We start from the raw sequence: 27,272 nt of genomic DNA, 5'->3' as shown, positions 1-27,272 counted from the left end.
TTATCAGTATTTAAAATGGCATATATTAAAATTTATAATTATTCGTTGATTCGGCGTAGTAATTTCCACAGTGGTAGACAAATATGTACATAAATTAGGGTGTTGCATCCTAACCTCAGTGTTCATGTGGCGGAAGCTGGAACATTTGATTGAGAACGCAATATTTGTGAATTATTTTGCGAAAAGTAATTGTGTGATAATTGTGATAATTTAGAAAAAAAAAAAACGTAAATCTCTAATTATGTTATTTTCTACAATTATAAAATAATATTAGCTAAAACCCTCCCGTTGAACCCTCAGTGTTTCCATGGCAACGACACACTTCCTGTTTCTTTCTAACGTTTACATCTGTTTTAAAAAAAATACATAACCAAGATTTTTATAAAATAGAAATACGAGATTATTATGTTTCCCCATTATTGTGCGTGTAATTAGCTAATAAATAAATAAAATTACAAAAAAATTCCAAGATATTTACCATCGATTGCAGCTTTACATTCTGCAAATGCAGGAGTAGAAAGCTGCTCAAGTATATAGTAATGTCTACTTTTCCTCTAATACATTTATTTAGCAGTAGTTACTTTTCTAATTAATCATAAAAGATAGTTATCAGAGCTCATCAACAAAAAAAAAATGAATGCAAAACATTGTACTACACTTCTTTTAGTTTTCATCTTTTATACAGAATAAATTGCACTGTTTGCGTCACTTAAAACATCAGGTGTTTCAAAGGAAATACTCCACACATTCAGGTAATTAACCTTTTATTCCATAACTGATCACACGCATTTTCAAATTTCTGCCGGCACAAACGAGCCCGCTTCACGTTTCTCCTGCTGCGTATTCCTTCTGCCATCGTTGACAGCTCTTTAGGGTCAGGTAAATCCACCTGTCTGGCTGAGTGCTCACCTCACGGCGTTTCAACAGCACTGTTCTTAAAGTACAAATTCAGTAAACTCATTCATTTTTTTTACATTAAACAACCACTTTTCACCGGTTTGATCAGCTGCACGTCGCTGCAGGTAATCAAGAAACTCCCTCACCCAGACAGTCTGAACCACCGTCATTTCCTCATATTTGCTTACCCCTCACTTCAGTTACACCACAACCATTAAATTAACCTTCAGTCTGCCACTTATAATAAGTTTATATACATTTTTTTTCTTTCTTTTAAATGTACAAGATTAGCTGTTTTGGAGTGCAAAACTTCATTTAGGATTTTACCTCCAAACATTGTGATGAAACTTGTCGGGGTGATCACATACTTGAGCATTTTCAACATTTATATCATGTATTTTGCATGGCAACAGACAAAAAAAAAAAAAAAGAATCACAGAGTGAATGCACTGAACATATCTGGCATATAATCTAAATTATGTACAATTAATTTTGTCCATATATTGAGTGCAAACAATGAAAGCGTGACATTTTATGGGCTGCTGGCAGAAACATAAAATAAAGCAAAGTGAAACAAGATGGAGGAAAAAAAAACACATATTTACAGTATTCCACAAAATTACAACGGAAAATCTGTCGGCACAAATCGTCACATAAAGAAAGGGACAAATGGATATGGCTTAAAGACATGTCGTGAACGATGCAGAGCTGCTTCAACATTTGGAACAAGAATAAATCAAAAGCTTATGAAGATGCTAGAAACAACACAACACATGTAAACACCAGTTTAAGCGTTTTTTTTTGTATCATGTGACATCTTTTTCGAGAACAGTTTCTTCATTTGATGCTCTTTTGGTAAACGTTAACTTTGGCAAACCGAAAATAAATAAAGAACAAAAAAACACAAGTGATTCCTTTAAAACATCCCATTACCTTTCGCTAATTCTTCTTCATTTATCTCAAGTATTGCAGTACAATGAACAACTTCTAAGACACAGCTGCTGCTACTCTACATTCGAGAAATAAAAAATAAATAGCTTAACTGAACGTGTTGATAACTAAAATTATAATAAAGCTACTCAACAATGGCTTCTTCTTCTTCTTTTTTTTTTCTTTTTCGCAACAATCACACATGTAAACCATGACAGGATGAGCACAGATTAAGGCAAACATTTATACGAGAGCATAAATGAGGCGCAGGGCAGCACGTCTATTTAGGGGGCAGAGGGTTGTCGGGGGTCGTCGGTGTCGCCAGCTCTTTGTAAAAATTGTCAATCTGTTCTTTGTACATCTTCATCACCACCGGCCGCTTCAGCTTCATGGTCGGACCTGTGGAACAAGGAGAAGATTTAATGCTTACGAGCTCAGGCTAAACCCAGGAACTCTGTGTTGTAAAGTCATATAAACACCACTAGGGGTCACTGCAGCCCAGGTTTAGACAGAGCCATATATTAGAGAGAGTCTGTCCAACTAGGGAATGGACAGTCTGAGCTATCCCCCTCTAGTTTAAGATATTTAAGGTAAGTAGACACTGGGATATTTAAGTGAGGGCCTTTTACATACTGACAGATGTTGACAATAACATTTATAAGCGATTTATTTCAACATAGCACATCCGCCCCATGATTTGAGTTGACCAGACTCTCTCTAATTTATGGCTCTGGGTTTAAACAGAACAGAAAACAAAGCTGCACATAGACCTGGTTCTGTTTTTCTACACTGTAGTCAATTAATGATTGATCGGAGCGCACAAACAACTGTGGCCATTAATAGGTGTAAAAACACTCTCGAGCACCCGTTTGTCGACCCACTGCGCATTAGACTCAGAGTCAGCTGTCGATAGCCTTTTCACAACCGTGGCTATTTATAGCACGTGTGTCATTAATTGAAGGGGTGCTAAACATGTGGCCTGCGGGGTGAAAAGTGGCACCCCACAGGGTCCAGTCTGGCCCATGCGATGAATAATCAAAGCGTGAAAACTACATAAAAGACATTAACTGCATTTTTTTTCATAAACTTGACACCTATTCCTAATTTCAAACAGTGTCCCAGTTTACGTGCAGCGCAAGGAAATCGAATAACTTCTCCTCCTCCACACTAGGTGGCGATACGTGTCTTTTCAACGTTAAGACGGCCCGATTTCCGGTTGACCTATTACGTGATATAATAAACAAGAGTTGTTCATGTGGTGGACCAGCATTTCAAACAACAACCAGACAGATAATAGTACATTTTTTTAATCTTGTATATAATGTTTTACTTCTGGTGCAGGTAAAATCCACGCACTCCACTTCCAGTCGCATTATCTGGGTTTCTCAATTGGATAATGAGAACTCCGATTTCAATCTGGGTAACATGTTTACATGCATTTAAATTCTCTCCTGTTATAGTCTGATTAAGGCAATTATTTGTTTTTTACGTGCATGTAAACGCACTGATTGAGACCCGGAACTAAACAGCAGTTGGCAGCAATGCACCAACATTGGATTTATTTCAATTGATAAATTCTTCATAAAATGTTTTGCAAAAGTATATGTTTTATTTTTTGTAATGTACTTGTTTTCACTAACAATTATGTATCGTTTTGTCAGAGCAAATGATCATTGATTTTTTTTTTTTTTTTTGTAGCTTTATCTAAATGAATTAAAAGTTCATTTATCGCCTCTCAGATACTTTATTAATCTTGTGGGAGCCTCATGTAGCCTCATGACACAGATAAGGGAGTCAATAAAAGACAAATCAATAAAAGGTAAAAAAAAAAAAAAGTATATTGAGGTATAAATGTATAAAAAAAATAGTTAAATAAATAAATGATAAATTGCATTAAAAACTTCCTCAAACAGCAATTTAAAGTTTATCTTATAAATTAATAACTGATTCAAACCTCACACCTCAACAAATACATCAAGATAAGATTTGATCTGAATGCAGACGATGGAAGTTTAAATACGTTTATCTAAAAAATATCCTTATATATTTTATATTTATACTTTTATATATTCTATCCATGGATTTATGATGGAAACACTACCTTAAATGTATCTCCACTATCACTTTCTAGCCTTATTTTGTAAAACTTTTAAGAATAATTGCATTTAAACAATATGAAAAGGGAAAAGTTATGACTGAACTTCTTCTGAAGTGTGGTCTTGAAAACGTTTTTTTTTTTAAAAAAATGAAGCGTCCCGCTCACCCAGCTCTCCTCCGCCCACGGAGAAGTCCCGATCCAGAATGAGAAACTTCTGAATGCGCTGGGCGTTGGAATTCGCCTTCTCGTTGACCCGGTTGATTCCCTCCTGGATGGCCGTGTGCACCGCTCGGTCTCGGCCGCCTGCGATCTCAGAGACGCGCGTGGCGTTGCTGCCCAGCTTCTTGCACAGCTCCACGGCTTCCGGCGTCAGCTCGTCCTCCGGATCCCCCGACTCCGCGTTCACTTGGCACTGAAGAGAAAAACAGCAGCAAACTTCTAAGCACGGTCTTTCAGTTTTGCAAACCTCCACCAGGGGGCAGTGAAGCTTGCTTCCCCGTTACAGAAACAAGCCTCACTATCAGACACCATCAGAACCTGTTTGAAACAAGTCACACCTGCTGATCTGATGCACTTAGTTGTGTCTTTGTTATCTACAAGTTTCCGACACCAGTTGCTCAATGAACTCGTACCTTAACAGTGAGAAGCATCGACAGAAACTTCCTCTTGTCTCCGATCAGCATGGCGTTGCTTATCAGCGGCACGGCTTCCTTCACCGCGTCCTCGATAGGGACGGGAGGGATGTTCTCACCTCCCGCTGTGATGATGAGCTCTGAAATCGAAACCAAAACGCTTAGATAGGTAAACAATTTGACGTTCCATCTGCGTCAGGTTTGACCGCGCTGATTGTCATTCTACCTTTGATCCGTCCAGTGATGAAGAGGAACCCGTTCTTGTCGTGTTTGCCCAGGTCGCCCGAGTGCAGCCAGCCCTCTGAGTCCAGAGCCTCCTCCGTCTTGTCGGGCATGTTGAGGTAACCCATGAAGACGTGGCGGCCCCAGAAGCAGATCTCGCCGTTTCCCTCCTCGTCCGGGTTGTGCAGCTTCGTCTTGCACCCTGGGATCTCTTTACCACAACTGCAGGACAAACATTCATGTAACTCACCAACAAGCGCGTGTTTTTCAAACTGATTTGGTTTGGTGGTTGCTAGGGAAACTCTGCAGCCGGTGGGAACACGCAAACATACCTGGTGATTTTGAAGGCGGTGGGATTGGAGATGGTGTGAGGTCCGGTGCTCTCGCTCATGCCGTAGAGTTCGAACAGGGGCATGTCGAGGCTGAGGAAGAACTCCAGAGTGTCTTTGGTGATGGGGGCGGCGCCCGTGTAGCACTTGTTGCAGCGGTCCAGGCCCAGAGCCTTGCGCACCTTCTTGAACACGAGCTTTTTGGCGACGTGGTAGCTGAGCGGAGCGCGGCCGGCCGCTCCGTTTCTGAGGAAAGACGGAAATGTGTGATCGTCACGATGCGTCCAGTGGATGGTTAAAAATATTAGATGTCTTGTGCAGTGTTTTATCTATGCAACTTATGTGATACTTGGTAAAAATATATCTAATAGAAGGTAAACATTTTTGAGGAAATAAGTCAACGGACACAGATTGCAAAAGATGTCGACACAATGGAAAAGATGACACACCAGCTAAGACTAAAGGAAGCGCAACTCAAAAAAAAAAAGTGAAATGAAAAATATTCTAAACTGAACAGCGAGACAAAAACCACAAGTTATTTTTACACGTATTTAAAGGAAACACTCCTAATAGAAACTAAAGGGATTAGATGCACAGTATCGTACACCGGTTTTAGGTCAAGCTAACTGGGCTGGTTTCACCCAACGAGAAGTAGCGACAGAGAAAAACACCATTCTAGTAAAAAGAAGGAAAGAAATCACAGAAACGGGAAGCCTCCGCCTTCTTTAGAAATGATTAATCCTCTCTAAATATAACAGGCATTTCACAATGTGTGCACATACTGGTTCATCTTGGTCAGATTGGTCTGCAGGCCGACGTCTTTGGCCCAGGCGGCCACTTTCCTGCGCACGGTCGAAGACTTGGCCCCGGTGGCTTTCATCTTCTCCTGCATCTTCTCCCAGACTCGCGGGACGCCCATGAAGGCCGTGGGCCGCACCTCCTTCAGGGTGTTCACCAGCGAACCCTAACGCAACACGTAAAAAACGCCGTCATCACAAGGCTGCGTTTATTTCGGTCATTATTTAAACACGTCTCACGTGGAAGATGAATTTCGTAGAAACATATGGCATGACAAAAACAAAATGTGCTCTTAAAAAAGAGGAGGCTTCTGTGTCGGGATCTTAACCACGTTACACGCTTAGATTGTGTTAATGGACGTGGAGGAAACGGCTCCGGAAAATAAAATGACAGATTATGGAAGATGCGGGACATGTGACTGGTTGGAGGGGGGACATATCGAAGACAACGAGCTGATTCATTACAGTCCAGTGAACTCTAGTTCAGGCCTGAAGTGAATAAAAGCCTCTTTATTGATCCCTGAACATTAAAACCTCTCTGTCCAGACATCATGTCAGCAGGATGAGATCATTATATGTCATAAATTCATCTTATTTTGAATATGCTCAATATTATTCTAGTACTTTGACCCTTGTTGTAAACCGGTTTTATAAATAATGAAAAGCACCTTTTATTTGGCTGATTCTGTTTCCAGCCATAAATTCTAAATCTTTAAGTTAATAATATTCAGTTTTTGGTCAGATTGTCAGACATGTCATCTGTATTTAACACCAAACAGCCTTATCATTATGACTAACTGGTGAAGTCAATAACACTGACTATCTGGGTGTCATCGCACCTGTCAGCCATAAGATTAAGAACACCGTCAGTAGAAGTAAATAACATTGAACAGCAATTTAGTGGGAAACTTTTAGACCTGATATTCGTTCGTGTGGATGTTACTTGTAGCTCATGTAGCACCCACCTAGACCAGACCAGACCAGGTGCCGCCACCCCATAGCAATGACACTCAGCCATCCCCAGCAGGAAGCACCCACAAACCACTTTAGGATCAGCACACGGTGTTCACCTGGCCTCCAAGTTCACTAGATCCCAAATTATCCAAAAGGCTTTTGAGTAGCATCTTCATTCTAAGGGATATTAGTTAAACTTTAACTTCCCCCCAGTCCATTAAAACTGAAGAAGTTACTCAAATGAGAACTGACACAACAAAACCATGACCTGGATGACCGAGAACCTTCACAGACATAGATCCCAAACTGATCGAGTATCTGTGGGATGATCCACAGAGGAACCTCCCCTGAACCCATAGGACCCAAAGACCCCCAATAACATCTATCCAATTTCCATATAACTCAGGACACCCTCAGAAGGCCCATGTCCATTCTCTGATGAGTCGGCAAGGTGCAAAGGTGGTCATAATGTTATGCCTGATCAGGGTTAAGCGCCAGGATCCAGGTTTTCCCAGAAGAACATTGCATCAGTGTTGGTGTTTTTGTCACTGAGGTGGTTAGATGTGATGTTGCACTGGACTACAAAGTAGATAACCTGACAAACAGTCGGTGCACCGTTCAGTTTCATACTCTCACCTTCAGGGCGTCCGGCTGAGCGAAGTAGGTCGCCCCTCCGACCCTCATGGTGAGCCAGATGTCGACCATCTGAGCGGCGATGTGGCTGAGCGGCAGGTAGCTGACCACCGACTCCTGGACCTGGGTGGCGTCCATGAGATTCACGTGGTGGCTGGTGGAGAGCGCCGTCCACGTTATCTGAGCCGAGAGAGACGACAACAACAAAAAGGTTATTATGAGGTACTTTACATTTACATCACCGACCTTTGCCTCGTGGAAATGTCTCTTTTTAACCTCTCGTACAAACACCAATTAGAACGAGCTCATATCTTTATGGGATGGAGTCGAAGTAGGTTAACGAGCAGCGTTTCCCTGTTTTTTATACCTCAAATATCTCACCTTTATTTAAATTATATGAGTAAGCCAAATCTTTATGGTAAAACACAACTAAAATAAATGCAACACCCAGTTCTGAACTGAAGAAGCTACACAGATGTGTTTTTATTTGTTCTAGTTACCATAACAGTCAGGTATATATTGTGTTTACATAGTATGGTATTTACAGTTTTACTCCACCATAACTCAAAGTATCCAGGTTTTACAGCTGTGTTTGTGTTTTTTGTTTATATTGAGTCTAAAGTTTATCTGTCTGCACTAACCGTAACCACAGGCGCCCGACCCTAAACAACCATTTTAATTCCTCAAGGTGTTTTGCGGATACTCAAACATTCCTAACGGGCGCCGTAATCCGTCGGCACATCTGTCGGCTGCACCGTGTCAACAAAACAAGACTGTTTTTTTTTTTTTTTTTTCTGCCGTCAGACACCAAACATGTGAGACTTCTAGATGAATGAAGCAAAAAAACACAAATGACATAACTCACATTGTCGTGGCTGAGCATGACTCCTTTGGGCTGGCCGGTGGTTCCTGAGGTGTAGATGAGCGTGCAGCATTGGTTGGGCTTCTGGCTGGAGATGATGGCGTCGAGAGGAGCGTCCGGCTCATTGCGTCCGAGCTCCATGAACTCTGCCCACTGCGGCACAACAAGAAAAATCCCTGAGTTTGAGCTCTCGATGAACATTTTAGGGGTTTATTAGCACGTGGAGACTGTGCTTACCGTGTACAGATTTGGTCTCTTCTCTTTGAGTGCATCTTTGTACTGGATAATGGCTTTCAGGTGCGGCAGCTTGTCCTCAACCTGAAGCAAACGGAATACGATCGGATTAATGCAAAACTGCAGACGATGATCGGCACGGCTACAAATGCATATCAAAGGCTTCTGGTTAAGTGAATTAAACTGAGAATAAGGATGCAACAAAGCACTAAAAGTATTAAATGCGGTCACGCTACAAAACAGAACAAACCCTTAAGTCTAAAAAGCACAAAAAATGGGAGGAATGTTAAAACCAATTGTGCCTAAGTATGTCGTACGTCAGAAAACCAGAAAACTGGTTTGTGTGACTTCTCTGCTTCAGTGTGTTCATTCCCTATCCATGCTGGCAGCGTCCATGGTTTCAGTAGGCTGTCAACATTGCAGTAAATGTAGCTCAGAAATGTGCAAAATCAGAGGTGGATGCATGATATGGATGTTTTAAAAAGTCGCGGGGATAGTTATGTGATTGTGTGTCATTTCTCACGGACTGGTTAGATGATTTGAAGCTACGGCCGGACGTTAGCTACATTAACACAATGCCGATTGGGCTGCAAAGCATTTTGCAGGTTCATTTAATATATTTAAAGTAAGTAGTCGCTGGGATATTTACATATGCATCTTACATGGTTCCCATGATTTGAGTTGGCCAGACTCTGTCTAATATACAGCTCTGGTTTTGATTAGCTGCATGAAACGGTAGCGGGACACCGGAAACTTAAAACCAGCAACAGGAAGTAGAATTCTGTCCTGGCAATGTCCTGGTAATCTTCTGAAGAAACTGGTTTATTTGTTGCATTGTGCAAATGAATCACAGAATCTGAATCAAACTACATTTCCACCTTTGAACCAAACTGTTGCAGCTTAAGAAATCACATTTAATTTTTAAATCACATCCTGCTCGTCTCACCTGAAGGATTTTCTGCATCTGTTTGTGGTTCTCCACCACGATGATGTTGGCCTTGCAGTTTTCCGCTACATACTGGCAGGCTTCGGGAGAGTTGGTGGTGTAGATGCCCACAGCGAAGCCGCTGCAAGAGACGAGGGAGAGTCAAAGTCAGCGGACGCTGTTTTTAATCGGCAGCCAGGAAACATTTCTTTCAGATTACTTGGCGTCTGTTCTTCGTTCAGTGAGTTCGTTTGATCTGATTTGCTGATGATGCTCAGTTTTTTTATTCTGGTGTCATAGCAACAGATGGATCAGAGTCTGAGACACTTCAAACATAAATATAAATTTCTTAGACTGTATAAGTAAACTGCAAGGTTTAATCCGCTTTATGAGGGTTTGTTTACTTACGTTTCCTCCTCAGCTTTAATTAATTTCTGTTGTAACCATAGCAACAAGTGAACCAATCACCAGAGACCGTTAGATGATCTAAATGTTATTGGAAATCTGATAATGTGGCTGTAATTATTCACCAAGTGCATGAATGTGTTGCCATTGGTCTGATGTTTTTGTTTTCCCCGCGGCGTATTAAAAATATAATAATCAAATCATTAGACATAGTCTCATAGAGAAATTATTTAACCTTTGTAATAAGAGTTTATTTATTTTATTTTTTTTATATAGAAATCCATCCAAATGAAACTATATAAATAAAATCAGTACGGAATGATTATAGCTGCTAGTGTTTTTGTTATACTTTATTTATTTTTTTTAGTTTTGAATGGACACAAAGGAAATGAGGGCTAGGACAGTTTGAATAGAAATAAAACAAAGTAAAAAGGTGTAGGTAGATTACAAAACACAGCGTGCTCTGAGTCATTGTGTGGCACATAACAATCCCATAATTTTTCCCAGTATTCACGCAGGGTAAAAGGTAATTTTCTCCAATAACATGGACAGAGTTCATGATGTTCATAAAAAGCCTCATGGTAGGAGAGTTTCTCTGGAGCCAACAAAGTTACGTTCAATGCCTCTGCATTTAGTTGCCCCACATCTTTCCAGAAAGATAAGATATGTGGAGAAGACCAAAAAATATGAAACCAAAAGCTGTGAACCACTGAATTTGGACTTTAAATCAAACTAAAATCAGGCTTCCAACAGAAATTACGCCAGATTTTCCCAAATTTGGAGCCATGTTTCTTCCAAAATTACTAAATTAGCTCCTTTTTCCGGAGCGCCGCCTAATATAATCTATTGTGCTAGCGTTGTGTTAGCGTGGACTGATTTAGCTTCCGTTCATTCATCATGTTGAGCACGTTTTTAAAAACCTGCCAGTTAATCCTCATCCTCGACTTGTTGAAAAAGCAGATTTATCTCCGCTAATTTTCTTTAATCGCTGAGTTTTTGTCCGTTTTATTTTTTTAACTCGACTTAACTCGTCACCTTTTGTTAGTATGTGACACGCAAGACTTGACTCAGCCGACTGATCGGGTTTAGCGAGTTTACATTCCTTTGGTTGTGTCACCAGAGGTCTGGGACACCCAGTATCAGTCTATGTTGTATGACTTTAGGACAAGGGAATTTGTGTGTGCTGATCCTTCCACGTTCTCCAGGAACTACCTTTTTTTTTGTGTAACATAACCGATGTTTTGTGATATAAGCGACTCTGGCCTTGACCAATCAATGCGTTCTCCTCGGTCTTGCTGCATTTTAGCGTTTTGAATGACGCATGTACTTTGGTTTCTGTCGGAGCTGGAACACCAAACATTTATGCAATCACAAAACCAGAGAACTGTGTGACAGCTGTCATGTCAGCTGTGATTACGCATCTGGTAAACGGAGGCTGTGTAAATAATTTTTAACACAATAATGTAAAAAATAACATTGTGATTAATGGGAGAGAACATAAATATCGTTTAATTGTACTTTCTGATCCTGGACTGACCCAGGCTTTTCGCATGCTATTTTAAATGACGATTACATGTTTGTGTTTTTTTAATTTCGTAATGTTGAGTGACAACCTGCCGAACTGGATCACGCCCAAGGTTGTGTGCCACTCATACTTCAAGTCTCGGATTACATCACTCGAGCGTGAAAGACGTCTTAAGACGCCCGTGACCCCGAGTGAGCCAACGTTTTCGCTCGTCGCTGGTGTCACATAAGGCTACGAGTCCGGGGGGACGAAGGGGGGACACTCACCCCGCCAGGATGGCTCCGATGTCTGAGATGAACCACTCTGCGGAGTTGAAGCCAAGGATCCCGACGCCGTGGTAGCGCTCCAGTCCAAGCTGCAGAAAGATAAACAGGGAGAATGAAGTCAAAAATAACAGCGTTGAACAGTCTTAATAACTCGAGGAACGGAACTGGGAGATCCAGCAGATCCAGATCAGTCTTTGATTCATGGAATAAAACTGAGAGAGGATAAAAATATAAAGCAAAAGCTGCTCAGACTCAAAGTTCAGTTTTTATTTATGACGAAACTTGAACCATTTTGGAAAAAGACGTGATTTAAGAGGAAAACGCCACTATCAGTACTACACTGAAAAAGATGTGCATTTCAGTTTGTGGGGTTAGAATATGTAAAGATGAATGATTGTTTGAATTGTGTTGTGTTTGAATGATTTTAAAAAAATATATAGAGATTTTATCTACTAAATAAGTATTTGGAGCTAGATATTTTTAAAAGAATCTTAGACTCATTTACACAGGAATTATCTTAATTATGTTTAATGTTTAGACGATAATGGATGATTTTTGTTTTGTTTTTGTGTATCTTCTTGAACTAGATTATTTTTTGCTTTATATTGTTGTTGGAAATTCATGTACTTGCTTTTTTTGTGTTGATGGTTCGAGAAAAATAAGGATCAAATCAAATCAAACCTTTCTTCTGTAAATTTAGAAGGAAAAAAAAAGAAGAATCAGCCTAATGCAACGATATGATTTGTGTTATTTTCTTTGCAAAGTCTGAAACAAAGTCTGTCTTTATTCCTCACACAGGCCGATTTGCAGCAGGTCTGCTGATCTACGGAGTGACTGGAGGAGGGGGGGGGGTTGCTTCAAGTGCATTACCACGTTACCGCGGCAGCCGTTACTATGGAAACGCGTTCAGAGTCAGATGTACACACAAGACCACAAACGGCATCATCATACCGTGAGTGTTTTCAAATAACTCTTACATGACAGCATGTGAAACGTGACATGAGACCGAGGTTAAGAACATGCTGGAGGTTTAGAGCTGCATGCACGGGGCGCGACTGTTTCAGACTGTCTAAGTACACAGATCAGCCATTACATTATGACTCATAATATTCTCTCTCGTTAGCATAGCACCTGTCCGTAGTTGGGACATATTAGGCGTCGAGTGAATATTTTCTGCTCAGATGTTAGAAGCAAATAGACGAGTGGAAGGATTTGAGCTACTCTGACATGAGCTAAACTGTGCTGACTAGATGAATGGGTCAGAGGATCTGAGAAAACGCAGCAAAAGTGGTTCAAGGAAAGAAAAACTGAAAGCTAATTGATGCACATGGAAAGTAAAGATGTGATCTAACAGAAAGTGACACTAAAACAAACGTCAGGACTGATTGTCGTATGTACAGGAACTAGTCCAAACACCGACTGCATTCATTAAAAAAAATAAATAAATGATAGATATAGATCTAAGGGAGATTTGCTGCTCACGACGAGTGGACAGACACAAACGTTTCTGGTTCAGAGTCACCACCTTCTATACTGAGATTAAAACGTTTGCATATTTTAACTTGCAAACAGTTTAGGAGTTGTTACGTCTGTAAATATTTAACACGATAATGATCGGTGATAAAAGCTACAGTTTGACTAGAAGCCACCGTGTTACGCCTGCTTCATCATTCATGCACCTGCAGATCATCATCACTAAAGAATAATTCCATAAAGCCAAACGTAAAACAGTTTGCAGAATAAAAATGCCAAAAAACAGCATAAAAAGTGGCTGAAACAGGGAATAACTTAAACTGATCTTTTGATTTACACTAGATCACTGCACAGTAAAAGAAAAATAAACGTACCTTTAAAAAGCTCTTGGCAGCGGTGCGGCACGTCTGGTAGTATTCTTTGTAGTTCAGGCTTTTCTGCTGCTCGCCCTCCTTCCAGCCCAGAGCTGTGTATTCACCGAAGCGCTCCACAGTTTTGGTGAACATCTGGTTGACGGTCAGAGGCGTCTCGGCTCCCAGACCGGACTCGTCCATCCTCAGCTTCACCACTGCATCGCCCTGCGACGTCCACAGACCCGGCTCTGCAGCCGCCGGCACCGACAGGGATTCCGGGCGCCGGGCGTTCGCTAGAAGACGCGACGTAGACATGGTAGAGAAATTATTATCCGAGAAGGTACCTAGAACCACGTTAGCTACTATAAAGCCCCGTTCCTCTAATCTCCGCCTGATCTGACACTGTGCACTGATGGTATCGGAGAGGAAACCATTCACCCTGTGGCATTATAGTAGAGCAACAAACAAGCATCAGCCACTGAGGTAACGACGGGAGCTAATCTTGGCCCTTGGCAACGGAGCTGAACTCAGTCACACGGGAGAAACACTCGGGTTACTTCAGGTTGGCTTGAAAATAAGAAAGTCAATATTATTAAACCGTTCTTACAAACTCTATAATATCTAAAGCGTGGAGTGAAACTCAAATCCAGCCCTGTCCTGTGTATTTAATGCGTTGTTGAGCAGGACACATAACTAAAAGTCATTATTAATATTAAAAGTTTATTTATTTATAACACAGATTTATAGCTAATGGCTAATATCACAGGTGTTAAATGTTAGCATTTAACTTAATTTAAGGATAAATTATATTTATTGCTAATTTGTGATGGATGTTTAATTTGTTAAATTTCCATTTATTGGTTTGTTTTGTCAGGACATATTAATGCACACTACATACATGACGTACTGTAAATATGCCAGAGTTAGCACTGCATGCTAAACATATATTGCATAAAAACAGTGTGCAGACATTACGATACGAAAGACAAATATAAAACTGTACGTGTGAACGCTTTCACAAAATCGTACGAGTTCACATTTGCACCCACAAACAACATCGAACACTAAAAGAGCACATAACAGAACCTGATTAAGAAGCTCACAGGTTTGGTTGTATTGGATACAGGCAGATATATTTATATCTATGTAGTGTTACAATAATAGATGAATTATGAAGCTGACTTTTGACTTTTTGTATTTGAAGTGTACTTTAGGTCAAAAATGTGTTTAGTGGAATCACCCGAAGTCACCCTTAAAGTTTATTCAAGGCGTTCCTGAGAAATGGCGTTCACACAATATGGGCTGGACAGATGCCTCTGGCCACAGCTGACGTGAAGTTAGTTTACAGGCTGTAAAGAAGCGCTGGTTCAGCTGTGTGTGCGCACACACACACACACACACAACTACTTGTGTTAAGCTAACACTGTAAAACTGCTCACAGGCTGACCTGTCATCGTGTCATCACACGTTTCTTGCAAATGTGTTGATAAATAGTTCAATTACAAAAAAAAAAAAAAAAGTAATGATCCAACATAACATTATGACCACCGACCGGAGAAGTTAATATCATTGACTCGTGATAATTCAGTGTTCTGCTGGGAAACTGCTGGACATTCGTGTTCACTAACCTATATTTAATGTTATTATAGAGCAACAACTCAGAACACATGTTCACTTATACTATAATTTATCATGTTTTTTACATTATTGTAATTGTCTACTTATTCTTACATACATTGCTCTTCGTTCTGAACACTGGTTTATACTTAATTTCCCCTTGGGATCAATAAAGTAGTTCTGATTCTAGTTACTTAGACATGTAGCACCTACCTAGACACAAGCACACACACACAAAACGCTTTAAAGAACTTAAAAAAACTTGAAAAACAGCAAAAGGTTGTGAAACCAAACTAAAGTAGTATCTGTGGGATGATCCACCGAGGCCCCACCACTAACAACATCCTGTTTCCAGACACCACAGGACGCCCTCACAAGGCCCATCCTCTCACGAGTCACCACTGTTTTGGGGGCACAAGGTCAGACTTGCACAATATTAGGAAGGTGGTCATGATGTTATTCCTGATTTAAGTGTAATCCTATGAAAATAATCTAACGTGATAATCTGTTCAATCGTCGGCGATTCCTGCTGGACTAAGCACCGTATGTAACGGGAATCTTCAGACCGGGAAGAGGACGTCAAAGTTTAAAGGCAGGAAAAGGGAAGTGGGGGTTTGTTCTGCCAAAGAATGTGGAGCTAGTTCACTTCTGTGTGTTGCTCGGCTTCCTCAGGAAAGCGATTCAGAGATAAGCGCGGAGACGAGCGCTGACATCAGCGGCTAAATTACAGAACGGTGACTGGATCCGACGGGAGCATCTACGGTGATGTCGCTCTCATCACGAATGAAATCTCACCGCTCCTCCCCTCACACATGTTGTAAGAGTAAACAGGGTAAACATGTTGAACCTGCTGCCCCCCCCCACCGCCTCCCTCCAGGTCCTCACCCATTTTTGTGTTTGTGCTCTGCTCTGTCGTCTTGGTTTCGCTGGTGGCTTCAGGGACCACCGTGTCCTCTTCCTTTTCCCCCGTGGACTCTTCCTCCGAGGACTCGCTATAGAAAAGGAAGAGGAGGGGGGAAAAAACATGTCAAGTCCCGCAGGTGGGTATGAATCCAAAGTGAATCTAATCCATCGTGTCCCTGGAGAATAACACGAGGCACATTCACTCGGTAAAAAGAGGCGAAAAACGCGACTGAGCGCAGGAATCTAACGTAGGTGTCGTTATTTGACCTTTGCAATCATCATCGCTCCCATTGTCACGTCTGAATACAAGACAAAACAAAAACGACATGTCAAAGCTAGTGACGTCACAGTCCCTGGCAAAATCTGATTCCCAGGGACGGTGGGTTCCCGAGCTTCTTTTAATCTCACGCAAACTGGGAGCCGTCGCCAGAGATTACATATCTGAACGTGGTGTCAGCGATTTGTCTGAGGCCCGTAAACACACACAAAACAACTCATTATCCAGCACAGTGTGTTCTTACTTCGCTGTGTCCACGATGCCGTCATCGAGGGAGGCCGCGCTGTCCCCTGTGCCACAGGACGACTCCATGAAGCCGTCCGCCCGAGGAGGCTCCATCACCACGGCTTCAGACATGTGGTTGGGCTCGCAAGTGATCACTGAAACAGACGAGTGTCAGGACTCGTTAGCTGTATTTTATTCTTTAAAAAGATAACTTCCATATTCCCAGAAGGGAATCGTAGCTTAATGCCATCAGGGACTAAACAAGGACATTACACCTTTTTTTTTTTTAATAATTTCACAATCATGTTTCCACTCTCTTTGAGTCATCAAAAACTGTGCAACAGCATGCGGCTGGATCTGAGTCAGAAATGTTGAAACTTTCAAATATATCCTAAAAATCCATCTCTTTAATCTTTAATCTCTTTAATCTGGCTTTTATTTCATAGTCTTATAGTTATTTTATTCTATTTTACCGTTTTATATTCTCCCATTTTTATTTACTATTTATTTACTTGTTATTTATTATAATTTTTTATTGTATTTCTATATTTTTTTATTCTATATTTCTATCCTGCATCTTACTCCATTCTATTTGTAATATTCTTATATCTTACTATGTTTTTATATTTGATCAATTTTATATTTTTATTTTAACTTATCCTTTGTACAGTGTGCATTGGTCTCCATGTCCTTTTTTGAATGGCATTCACTTGTTCTGAAAGGTTAATGATTGATTTCATTAGGAGCATTAATGACCAAAAGAAGTCTCTCTTCCATTGGCGTAAACAAATATCTATAAATCTATAAATCAATCGCTTGGCAAAATATCAGGAAACTGAAAATAAATATTATAAATTCAGGAGGATCAAACTTCTTGGAGCCCAAGTCCTATTGGCTAAGATGAATCTGGTGTAATCATTATTTGATATGCGACCACGTGCCAGTTCATTAGGTACACTAGTGGAACGGTCCTGCACTAAATAAATCTTAGCTTCGTGAAGGTTGTGGCAACCAGGTTTTGTTTTAAATAACAGAGCTGTTGGTTCATCTGTGTTTTCATTTTGGAGGGTGTGGTGAGTCGCACGAACACGCACGTGCGGCTATTATTTGAACAACACCACAGACTGCATCCTCCGAAATGGTCACACACGGTTGAGTTACCACCTTTCTGAACATTATAAAAAGTGAGGAAGGTCCGATTTAGCGCAGGACGACTCTTATATATTAAAACACATTTGCTTTGCAGACATTCACGCTTTAGCATCTCCTGGAAAAGACACGAAACAACAGACGCACACACACACTTTCTCGGGAGTAAAATCTAAGCCGGGACTCGAGACTTAAAACATGAGTCCCTTCTCGTGTAATTGCTAGAGTTAAACCAACACCAGCGTGAGACAACCAGCAGCATGTCACATCTAAGCGTTGTAGCCACCAGGTCACGTTTTTGTGTACATACAAGCGGTTGCGTTGACTCGTCTCTCCTCGCTTTTGGCTCACGTTCAGACGTCGGAATAAAACGATAAACCGGGTACATACAGGAATGTTGACGTTAATTTAAACACTGTTTTAAGACTTTTCCAAGACCTTCTTGTAACCATTTAAACCACTATCACACAACAGAATTCAAATAGGCTGGAAGAATAAATCAAAGGCGAAGCTTGAACGGATGTTTAGTGTATAAACACGTGTGTAATACTTCGTTTCAAAAGTTCGTTTGTGCCTCTGAATTTCCGCCCGCGTACGTCCTGGAGCTCTCAACGACAATTTACAAACACACCCGTAGCAGTCCAGCTTTTATGCTACTGGTTCATCTTATGTTTTTTTAATAAACTGGGTCTTAATTTCCCCAGAACTGAATTATCAACTTTTAATTGACAGATGCCCTAATAAATTTTATAAAGCAACTCAGTAAATAAGAATAAAATGATGACGAACCGTAGCGTGTTGAGAGGAAATGGGACATTTATGGCCGACTACAACAAACATTGTCCTTGCTATACTGTTGACAGTGTTTGATTGCATAGCAACAATGTGTGAGGTATATGGAGTCCAGCTGGCGAAGAGATAGTGGACAACGTCGTCTTTCTGCGAATAATGAACTACTTTTTATTATCGTGCTCGGTCAACACAACCCCCTCTTAAAAGCGTTTCCATTGCGACACGCTCTCCAAATCAAACATAAAGCCACGTAGATAAAGTGGAACCTGAATATTTTGAGATTCACTGCAAAAAAAAAGGAACCTCAGCTGTTTCAGCCGTTTCTTTCCTAAACCATCAACCAAAGTGTTGGAGGCAGAAGCCCTTTTTTTTTTTTTTTTTTACTGTGTTTGCCGTTGACCTCATCACAGGAACCACGTCAAACAAGCCCCGAACAATAAACAGTCGCCACTGAACCATCGTCAAATCCACACCCCTGCAGCTCTCATTCAAGCCTGGGTGAGACCCCCCTCCTCAATGTGAAATCACAGGTCCGACCTGTTTATTTAAGGGAGTTGAAAACACATACCAGTGGCTTCGGCTGCCTGTTGCGGCAGCAGCTTATCGTGGCTCGACTGTCAGGGACAAGTGGAAAGTGGAAAGAAACAAGCTCCCCAGAGGTGAAAGGCCGGGAACACAAATATTTCCAACGTTGTAATTAGAAAAACAGGTTAACTAGAATATCTCAGGCGTTGACTGCATCTAAAGTGGTGGCGACGAAACTGCAAATGTCACTGCATTTCTGAAGCGTCACCACCTCCATCGTCATCACTGTCACTAAGAGAAACTCATGGCCAATGCTGGCGGCTTCCAGCCTCCGTCTAAAGCACCAAAAGTGTCTTATTAGACAGACTTTTAAGACATTTAAATTTCCAGCTCTTGCTTCCAATGCAGCTGCTGATTCCTCAAGGACACAGCTGTGGGCGTATGTGGTTTCCTCCTTATAATTTTCGTCTTGGTTTTGTTTAAAGTAGGGATAGGAAGGGTTTCAGGCGTCAACCTGGTCCTGGGAAAAGGTGACTCACTTTAAACCCTGCAAGTGTAACGAATGAGATGTTTGGCTTAAACATCAGACAGGAAAAAGGCCTAAAGCTAGTTTACTTTCTGGTCTTCCTTTCAAATAGTGTTATTTTTAACCTGGTGACACAAGAAAAGCTTAAGATCCATATCTCTCACTTAGCTCTGGTCTGACGACCCCCCCTACGTCTTGCCAGATGGTGACCAACGCCTGATCACATCAATCAGACCAGTGCTAACTGAATCCATAAAATCCCCGCTCCTGCTGTGGCCAAACACCACTTTCAGTTTTCATATTGTTCAATCCTTTCAATGCAGTAGTTTTCTAGCTGTGGGGGTTTTTTTTGTGAACAACCAAAAGTAAATCAAAAAATCCATCGAGAGTCTAGATTCGTTTCACTATTAATCAACCTGTCAATTGAATGTTTTGTCTAGAGATGTGTCAGCGAAATGCTGAGGTTACAGTTTTGCATCATTTAATTCTTCCGGTGCAGTCGTCCTCTGACTGTGACACACAGGGGATTTGGTGAACAACCAAAAGCAAAACCTGAATTCCTTGAAACCATTGACTATTTTCAAGATTGGTCAACTTGTCAATTGACTGTTTAGTCAATAAAAAACCGACAAACGTGCATCAAAGTTTCCCAGAACCCAAAGCAAAGATAGAGTGATTAACTGGACTAGTTGTTTCACCCCTACAGGACTGCAAACCACAATCATAGTCTCATTTCATCATTTAATCTACGAAGTGTGTGAAATTGTGAAAGAGTCACATGGCTGTAAAGATCAAGGCTACATCCTCAAAGGTTTTGGTTGACACACACCAACAAATATCTTATTTAAATTGTAGAAACGGCAGAATATTTTTAAAAAGGGACTGATTTATAGGAATTATAATAATAATAAGTTACCAAAATAGACCAAAATGGAGTATTTTAGATCTTTTTTATGCGATTTCTTGAAGCTTCGTGTGAGGTACCAGCAGGACCACGACTGGGCAAACTAACTCCATTATTAAAATACTGCATTCATGAAATCAGGACAAGGATTATAACTGTGGACCAGAGCCGAGCATAGCAACAGCTGCTCTATTCAGAAAGCCAAACGCAGCAACTGTTGAGACAACAGCATTTAAACCTTTCAATTTTGACATAGAAGGAACCAAACGCGTCTTCTGCATGACAGACCCACCCCCAAAACCAAAACAAGTTTCCCCCAAATCTAAATTAGGGACTCTCCCCAACACAATACCACCGTGACTGCTGCAAACTTCAGTTAGGATAATCCCCTTGTAGCACAGAACACAGACACCCAACCCCTCCTTTCATTTTTTCGCCTCGTGCTTCGTCTGCCTTTCTCCGTGGACAACAGCCACCTCCTGTTTGTTTGTCTGTAGCCTAGTGCTGCCTCTCGAAATGTAAAGGAAACACACCTAATCAATTCCCTGCATGATCTGCATCCTCAGCCTCAGCTGCTGCCTCCTAACAGCACCCGGTGGATTGATTTACGACTGGGCGTAATCCTCAGCATCCCGTATTCTTGTAATGTATTCTAGTTCCAACTGATGAGATCCCTGGGTTAGTGCGGACCTTTAAAAAAATGGGCTGTGTTTTGGGCGGTGGAGGTTTTACCAATATTACATTGCACTGATCTGCAGGGCGGGGATACACCCTTTCAGCAAAAGCTGCAGGTCTGTGCAGGTTGTTAGATGAATCAGTCATTTCCAAATGTACCGATTTAATACTGAGCTGTCCCTCAAATCAAGGCACAAAAATGAGCTCCACCGACTTAAAATTGTAGTAGAGAACGGCAGGAAGTGCGCGATAATCCAATATGTCCGGCTACATCACAAAACCCGAGGAAATAACACCTTTTAATTCACATAAAATATAAGAATCTTGCGTAAAAATAAACATACAGCTAAGGAAGTGGTTTTCTTTACTCAAATGAAATCCGGAGTTCAAGGTAAAACTCAAGGAAGGAGCCACAAGGAACTAAAAGAGAAACTGAGGTTTAATACTCACGTTGCATTGCTGGAAGGTATTTCTTTTCCTATTGTGTTTTTTAAATAAATCAAGACGTCTTCTTTTTCCCACTTCCTCTTCTGTAAATGCTCTGGCTTCAGTTTTCAGCCACTGAACACACACAAATACTCCAACCCAGCCGCTTGCGTCTACAACTTGGGGAGAATGTCATTCATTTTCAAACAGGAGCCGGCTCCCTAGGCACCTCCCCACCCAGCCTTACTTCCTCTAGTCAAATACCTCCCCCTCCATCCACCAGCAGCAGCCTGATTGGCTCAAACTGCTCACACCACAAGACCCAGTCTCCATACAAGGCCACGCCAGCAAATTGAATAAGATAGCGGCGGGGGGAGAGCTGCAGTGAGCATGCACACACATTCTCTCTTGACAGATGATGCTGTGAAATTGAAACCCATCCCCCAACGGAGAGAGATACCGCCTTACACGTTGCAGATATGCCGGCCAAACCGGGGTTACTGTCGGACAAACTGCAAGGGAAGGATCCTTACTTCAGCTGGAGCACGAGTGCAGCTGTGCTGGCTTCGCTTTACCACTTTCCACTGGCTAAAATGACATCCACATCCTGTGACCTACATTATATAAAAAAAAAAACTATTTATTTACACGTCTCCTTTAATTTTAAGATGCTGGAAACAATTACGGCAGGCGTCTGGGGCCAGACCAGTAATATAATATAATATAATATAATTAACCTATAAATAACTCCAAAGCTTCCCTTTTGTTTTAGTGCAAAGACAAACATTTAATGAACTGCACTATTACAAAACAACCGGACATTATTAAGAAAAAGAAGTGCAATTTCTGTCTAGTTCTAGGTCTCAGAATATCAGTTACTTTTATTGGAAAATTGCAGCTAATGTCTTCAATGTAATTTTTGAGCTTTGCAAATTCATCCCGCGGGCCAGACTCGACCCTCTAGCTGCTTTTGGCCCACGGGCTGTATGTTTGACACCTGTCAATTAGCTATTTTAGTCTCTGATTATTTTAGCAATGTTTGTTTTTTGTCTATACAACACAAAAAAAACCCATAAATCTTCACCTAGTAGCTCGTTTCCCCTGAGAAACACAAAATCCACAGTATAATACAGCAAATCCACATGTTGTAGAAGCCAGAAAAGACAAATTTGAACAAATTTGCTCAACCAATTCAGGTGTTTGTGATGTTATATGACTATATATATATATAACCGATTAGTAGCGATTAGTCATGGCACCTTTGTGTCAGTGGGATATATTAAGCAGCGACTTTGTCCTCAGACTCGATGTTAGAAACGAGGAACATGTAGGTGGAAGAATTTGCGCCACGTTGACAAAGGGCTAAATTGTGATGGCTAAATGACATAGCATCTCCAAAAGCTGCAGCTCTTGTGGTGCCTTCACAGCCTGCACCATACGGTCCAATCCAGGTGAGATACTGTAGCTCGCTAAAAAAATGTAATGCTGGTTCTGGGCTGTGTAGCTGCAGACCAGTCAGGGGGGTTTATGTTGAGGACTGAACTACAGAGCAATGGTCTCATGAATCATGTTTTTACATCATACAATATAAATCACTGGAAGAGGATGCATCACTTATGCAGAGCTGCAACCTTTATTATTATTTCCATGATGGTGTCCTTAGTCTGCAGCAGTGTTCAGATGGTGATACATATCAAAGTTAGGTTTACAGCTTGACAAGATAATCCTGTATTTCTAGATTTTTTTTTTTTAAAGTTATGACCTGATATACAGGGTAGCAGAACTAAGAGGTGAAAACGAGTACAGGAAGAGAAACAGGAAATAAATTCCCCACAGCTGCAAAAAGCTACAGTTGGAAAAAATACTGTACTTCTGCTCAATTATGTAAATAAAAAGGTGAAAACCAACCAGAGAAACAGGTCATGACTTCTCCTAAACTAGAGGTCCTTGTAAAGGACAGTGTGGGTGTGGATGGACTCGACTCGCAGCAATGGATCTATTACCCTAAATTGTAGGTATATTTAAATGTGAATACGTTGCTATTCAAATAGCCAAGCGATAACAGGTAAAAAAAAAAAGAAAGAAAGATGAAACTAGGTCTTGAGGTTGAGGATTTCCTTTGTGCAGTTTCCCATAAACTCCCCCTTTGCAGGTCAGGCAGTTCAAGTGGAGGAAGTGGGAAGCACCCAAGATTTTTAAAATAGAATGAACGCAAACTATATTATTTAAAAGCAGATTTCATAAATTTAAGCTGAAACGTAACAGATTTTTGACGGTTAACGTCTTTGATCTAAAATGCATCCGTACATGCATACAAACAGCCCTTTATACAGACTGCATCACAGGCGATTACCTTCCTAAAAAGGACGTGGCTCACATTTTAAGATCATTCTTTAAATAGCTCATTTGTGCAGATGTTCACACGAGTAATGAGAGGCAGCATCACTGCTCTGTGGAAAGATCAGTCTCAGCCAATTGCCACGAGAGACGAACACACGGCACCACCACACCACAGCGTCACGTGACACCCAAAGGTCGCCTGCTCCACTGTGCTCGTGCACATGCGCTGAAATGCTGCGGGATATATGCACTCCAAACTGAGGTTACTGGCGGTCGGTGACACCTTTTCTCTCATCCCACACGCTGCTTGCGTATGCTGACTTGTCGTGTTTGCAGTGCAAAGTGGATTTGTTCGTATCAGGCTCAAAGAGCGATATTAAAGCATGTGTGTAGAGTTATGATGGACAGATTATCTATCTACAACAGTGCGTCACATTTTATAGTTAAACCGGGTTTCATATGCAAATTCTGATGTTACAAATAAATAGAGCAGTGAGATGCAATGAGTAGAAGGTAAATGGAAGTATAAAGTAGCAGAAAATTGCAATCAAAATAGATAGAAGAAACATTAGGATTTAATTTAAATATATTACAAAAATACTATACTGTCTGTGTTTAAAACCCATCGTATATTTATGTTATTTAGTAAGAAGGGACTCAAATATAGAGATTAGATGTTTTAACAGAGGTTTTGGCTGCTGACCTATCAACAAATTAACAGTTAAGACGCAACAGATCTTCTGTGTTTGTTCTGTAACCTGCGTACGTACACTTTTTTTTTTGTCTGTTTAGTTTGATAAGTCTCTTGTAGGTTTGTTTATCAACAATATGTTCTTTTGGATCACATTTCTTAAAACTCCATATCTTGTCCATTAAAGATTAGATAAATCATTTCTCAAGTTAGAAAAAAACGGATTCAAAAAAAAAAAAAAAACAGAAAAGGCTCATTTAACAGGATAAATGTTAAATCTAGCTAAACTTACATTTCAGGTTTATTGTTTTAGCATATTTTTCTGTGGTCTGAAAACATAAGAATTTAAACTTTTGATTTAAAACCTAAATTTTGGTGGCAAAATACCCATTGAGCTATTGTATCCATAAATGGTATATCATGCATATATTTGATATTTTTGCCTGTGTCTGTGTGTTAACACTTCAATTTGATAAGTCTCTTGTAAATGTGTTAATCGACAGTGTGTTTGTATTTCCAAAACTCCCTATCTAGTCCATTAACGACTATATAAATCATTTCTTAAATTACAACAAACAGGAATTTCTTGACTGCATTACTCGAACTACAGTTCCCGGAAGGCTTTAACGGCGAAGAAACGACAAAGGCTCATGGGACATGTGGTTATTTAACAGGATAAGCGTTAAAACAAGCTGAAATTATATTTCACGTTTTGCTTCAGTGTAGTTTCTGTGGTCAGAAAACGTACGAATTTAAACCTTCGATTTAAAATCTAAAACTTGGAAGCGAAACCCCTCATTGAGCTACGTGCTAGCTTTAAAGTGCGGCACTGATGCTAATGCTACTATGTTAGCTTGGTGTTAGCTTGGTGTTAGCTTGGCGTTAGCCTGCTGGTAGCTTGTGGGAGGGGTCGGGGATCTCATCACAGAGAAACCGATGCTCGCAGTTGGATGACTTTTCGGTCTAAAGACGATTTCTAATTTAGTTAGAAAGTAAAAGTTTAGCTTTTTTGTTTTTAAACTCTCAATTGAATATAAACCAGTAGAGAGACGCGTTTAAACACACGAGCTCTTACATTTATAGACAACCACTTCCTAGTCTTCTAACTCTACTTTAACAATTTAAACAGCTCATTTGACAAACACGTGTCTCGTTGTTCGTCCCGTTGATGCCACAATAGAGTGATAAATTAAATTAAATTACCTGAATTAGCCCAGGAGAAAACCGGTAACCAAGCAGAACAGTGGACGTGTCTGTGTTTGACAGCGAGCAGCACTCCTTTGGGTAAAACTGGGCTGACCTGCTGCCGCTATTAAACACCTACAGATAACACCTCCACCTGATCCTGCTTCACACCTACAACTAGTAGTTGTAGGAGTTTCTTTGAACTATCAATCTATCAAGAATTCAAGATTTGTGACAGAAAACAGTCCAGACACATTGGAGTTCTTGTGCAGGTCTCTCTTGTGGTCAACAGAGAGATGTAAAGTAACTTAAAGTAAGAGAATATAAAAAAATAAAATGAAAGATGTTATGAAGTAACATTATAAGAAAACATCTGTTTATGTTTATATATAAAAATGTACAAAGTGCAGATGTGCTGTACAGAATATGGGGTTGTGCAGAGTAACAAATATTTATAAATATGAATGAATAGACAGAGTTGCAGGGGTCACATATTGCACAGGTACAGTGAGATAGTGTTGTACATGTATTGTTATTCAGCAGTTTTGTTTAGCTATCAGTCTGAATGTGGTGAGGAAGAAGCTATTTGAGGAGCACAGAGATATCTATCTATCTATCTATCTGTCTGTCTGTCTGTCTGTCTGTCTGTCTGTCTGTCTATCTATCTATCTTAATTTGTCACTGCAGGAATGTGTATAAAGAGACCCACTGAAAGCCTTTTAATACATCTGAAAAAATCTACAATTCTCAAATATGTATTGATTTTTTTTTGTCCTTTTCTGCAGTGCTAAATATAAGAAAAGTAATAAATGTTTACCCTAACTGTACTTAATATAGTCATGTTTTATGTAGATTACCTGATGTTGACCTAATATATGAATAAACAGTTCCAAAAGAAGCCCCTCAAGATATTTAAAATTTTAAATGTGCAGTATTTTATTGCTTTGTCAAGGCAAATACATCACTGTACTGTACTGCCACCATGTGCTGAAATTGTGAAATGACTGATTGCACTGTTGCACGAAGAAGACAAGGAAGAAAAAACGTTCATAATATCAATGTAGCTCCAGGTTCAGTACCTATATAATATTTTGACTTTGATAGAACAGGAAACCCTAGACATACTATTATAGATGCATAATGTGTATATACATGCATTAGGGCAATAAAACGTTTTGAGGGGTCAAAATGTGAGAGCACGTGCACACTAAATGTACAATTCAGGGAGTTTAAGTTTTTGGAATAATCAGTGCCTGCTTGGTTATCTTGCAGTTTAACTGAAGTATTTAATTATAGATTAATATATTCAAGAAAGTGAGAAACTTACAAAACTTGACTTGAACCAAATAATTGAATAAACTGAATAAATGCCACATTTACATCAAATCAAAGCAGCTGCAGACAAAATTTGGTGCAGACCCCAAATGTCACATTCACAGCATGTTAATTAAGTTAATGTAATTTCATTGATTACACATTTGGGGCAATCTTATCTGCCATGG

General features: G+C 40.4%; 1 protein-coding gene across 3 annotated transcripts; it reads right to left on the bottom strand.

Moving 5' to 3' along the window:
* Positions 1-751: 751 nt before the first annotated feature.
* Positions 752-25,909, bottom strand: acsbg2 (acyl-CoA synthetase bubblegum family member 2). 3 transcript variants are annotated; one of them, XM_047587205.1, is made up of 15 exons: positions 25,789-25,909; positions 16,577-16,712; positions 16,038-16,144; positions 13,557-13,828; positions 11,710-11,798; positions 9,535-9,655; positions 8,592-8,672; positions 8,358-8,507; positions 7,496-7,672; positions 5,891-6,072; positions 5,112-5,354; positions 4,784-5,001; positions 4,558-4,697; positions 4,091-4,337; positions 752-2,226 (listed from the first exon to the last, which is right to left on the bottom strand). In XM_047587205.1, exons 2-15 carry the CDS (start codon positions 16,687-16,689, stop codon positions 2,108-2,110), a joined length of 2,259 nt encoding a protein of 752 aa, XP_047443161.1. In that variant the 5' UTR covers positions 16,690-16,712; positions 25,789-25,909; the 3' UTR covers positions 752-2,107. The 3 variants fall into 3 exon arrangements, with proteins under 3 accessions (XP_047443161.1, XP_047443160.1, XP_047443162.1); XM_047587204.1 differs by lacking the exon at positions 25,789-25,909 and adding an exon at positions 21,579-21,769; XM_047587206.1 differs by lacking the exons at positions 16,038-16,144; positions 16,577-16,712; positions 25,789-25,909 and adding an exon at positions 21,579-21,768.
* Between the last annotated feature and the right edge of the window lie 1,363 nt (positions 25,910-27,272).

Source organism: Mugil cephalus, chromosome 6 (genome assembly GCF_022458985.1).
Source record: "Mugil cephalus isolate CIBA_MC_2020 chromosome 6, CIBA_Mcephalus_1.1, whole genome shotgun sequence".
In the NCBI taxonomy this organism is placed as follows: Eukaryota; Metazoa; Chordata; class Actinopteri; order Mugiliformes; family Mugilidae; genus Mugil; species Mugil cephalus.
The sequence above is the reverse complement of the archived record's forward strand: the minus strand, read 5'-3'. Positions and strand labels throughout refer to the sequence as shown.

Coding starts and splice junctions, on each gene's coding strand:
- acsbg2 (XM_047587204.1), bottom strand. Junction 11,799..13,556: donor CTGCCAAGAGCTTTTTAAAG/GTACGTTTATTT, acceptor ATCTTTCTGCAG/CTTGGACTGGAGCGCTACCA. Junction 4,698..4,783: donor CATCACTGGACGGATCAAAG/GTAGAATGACAA, acceptor TTTCGATTTCAG/AGCTCATCATCACAGCGGGA.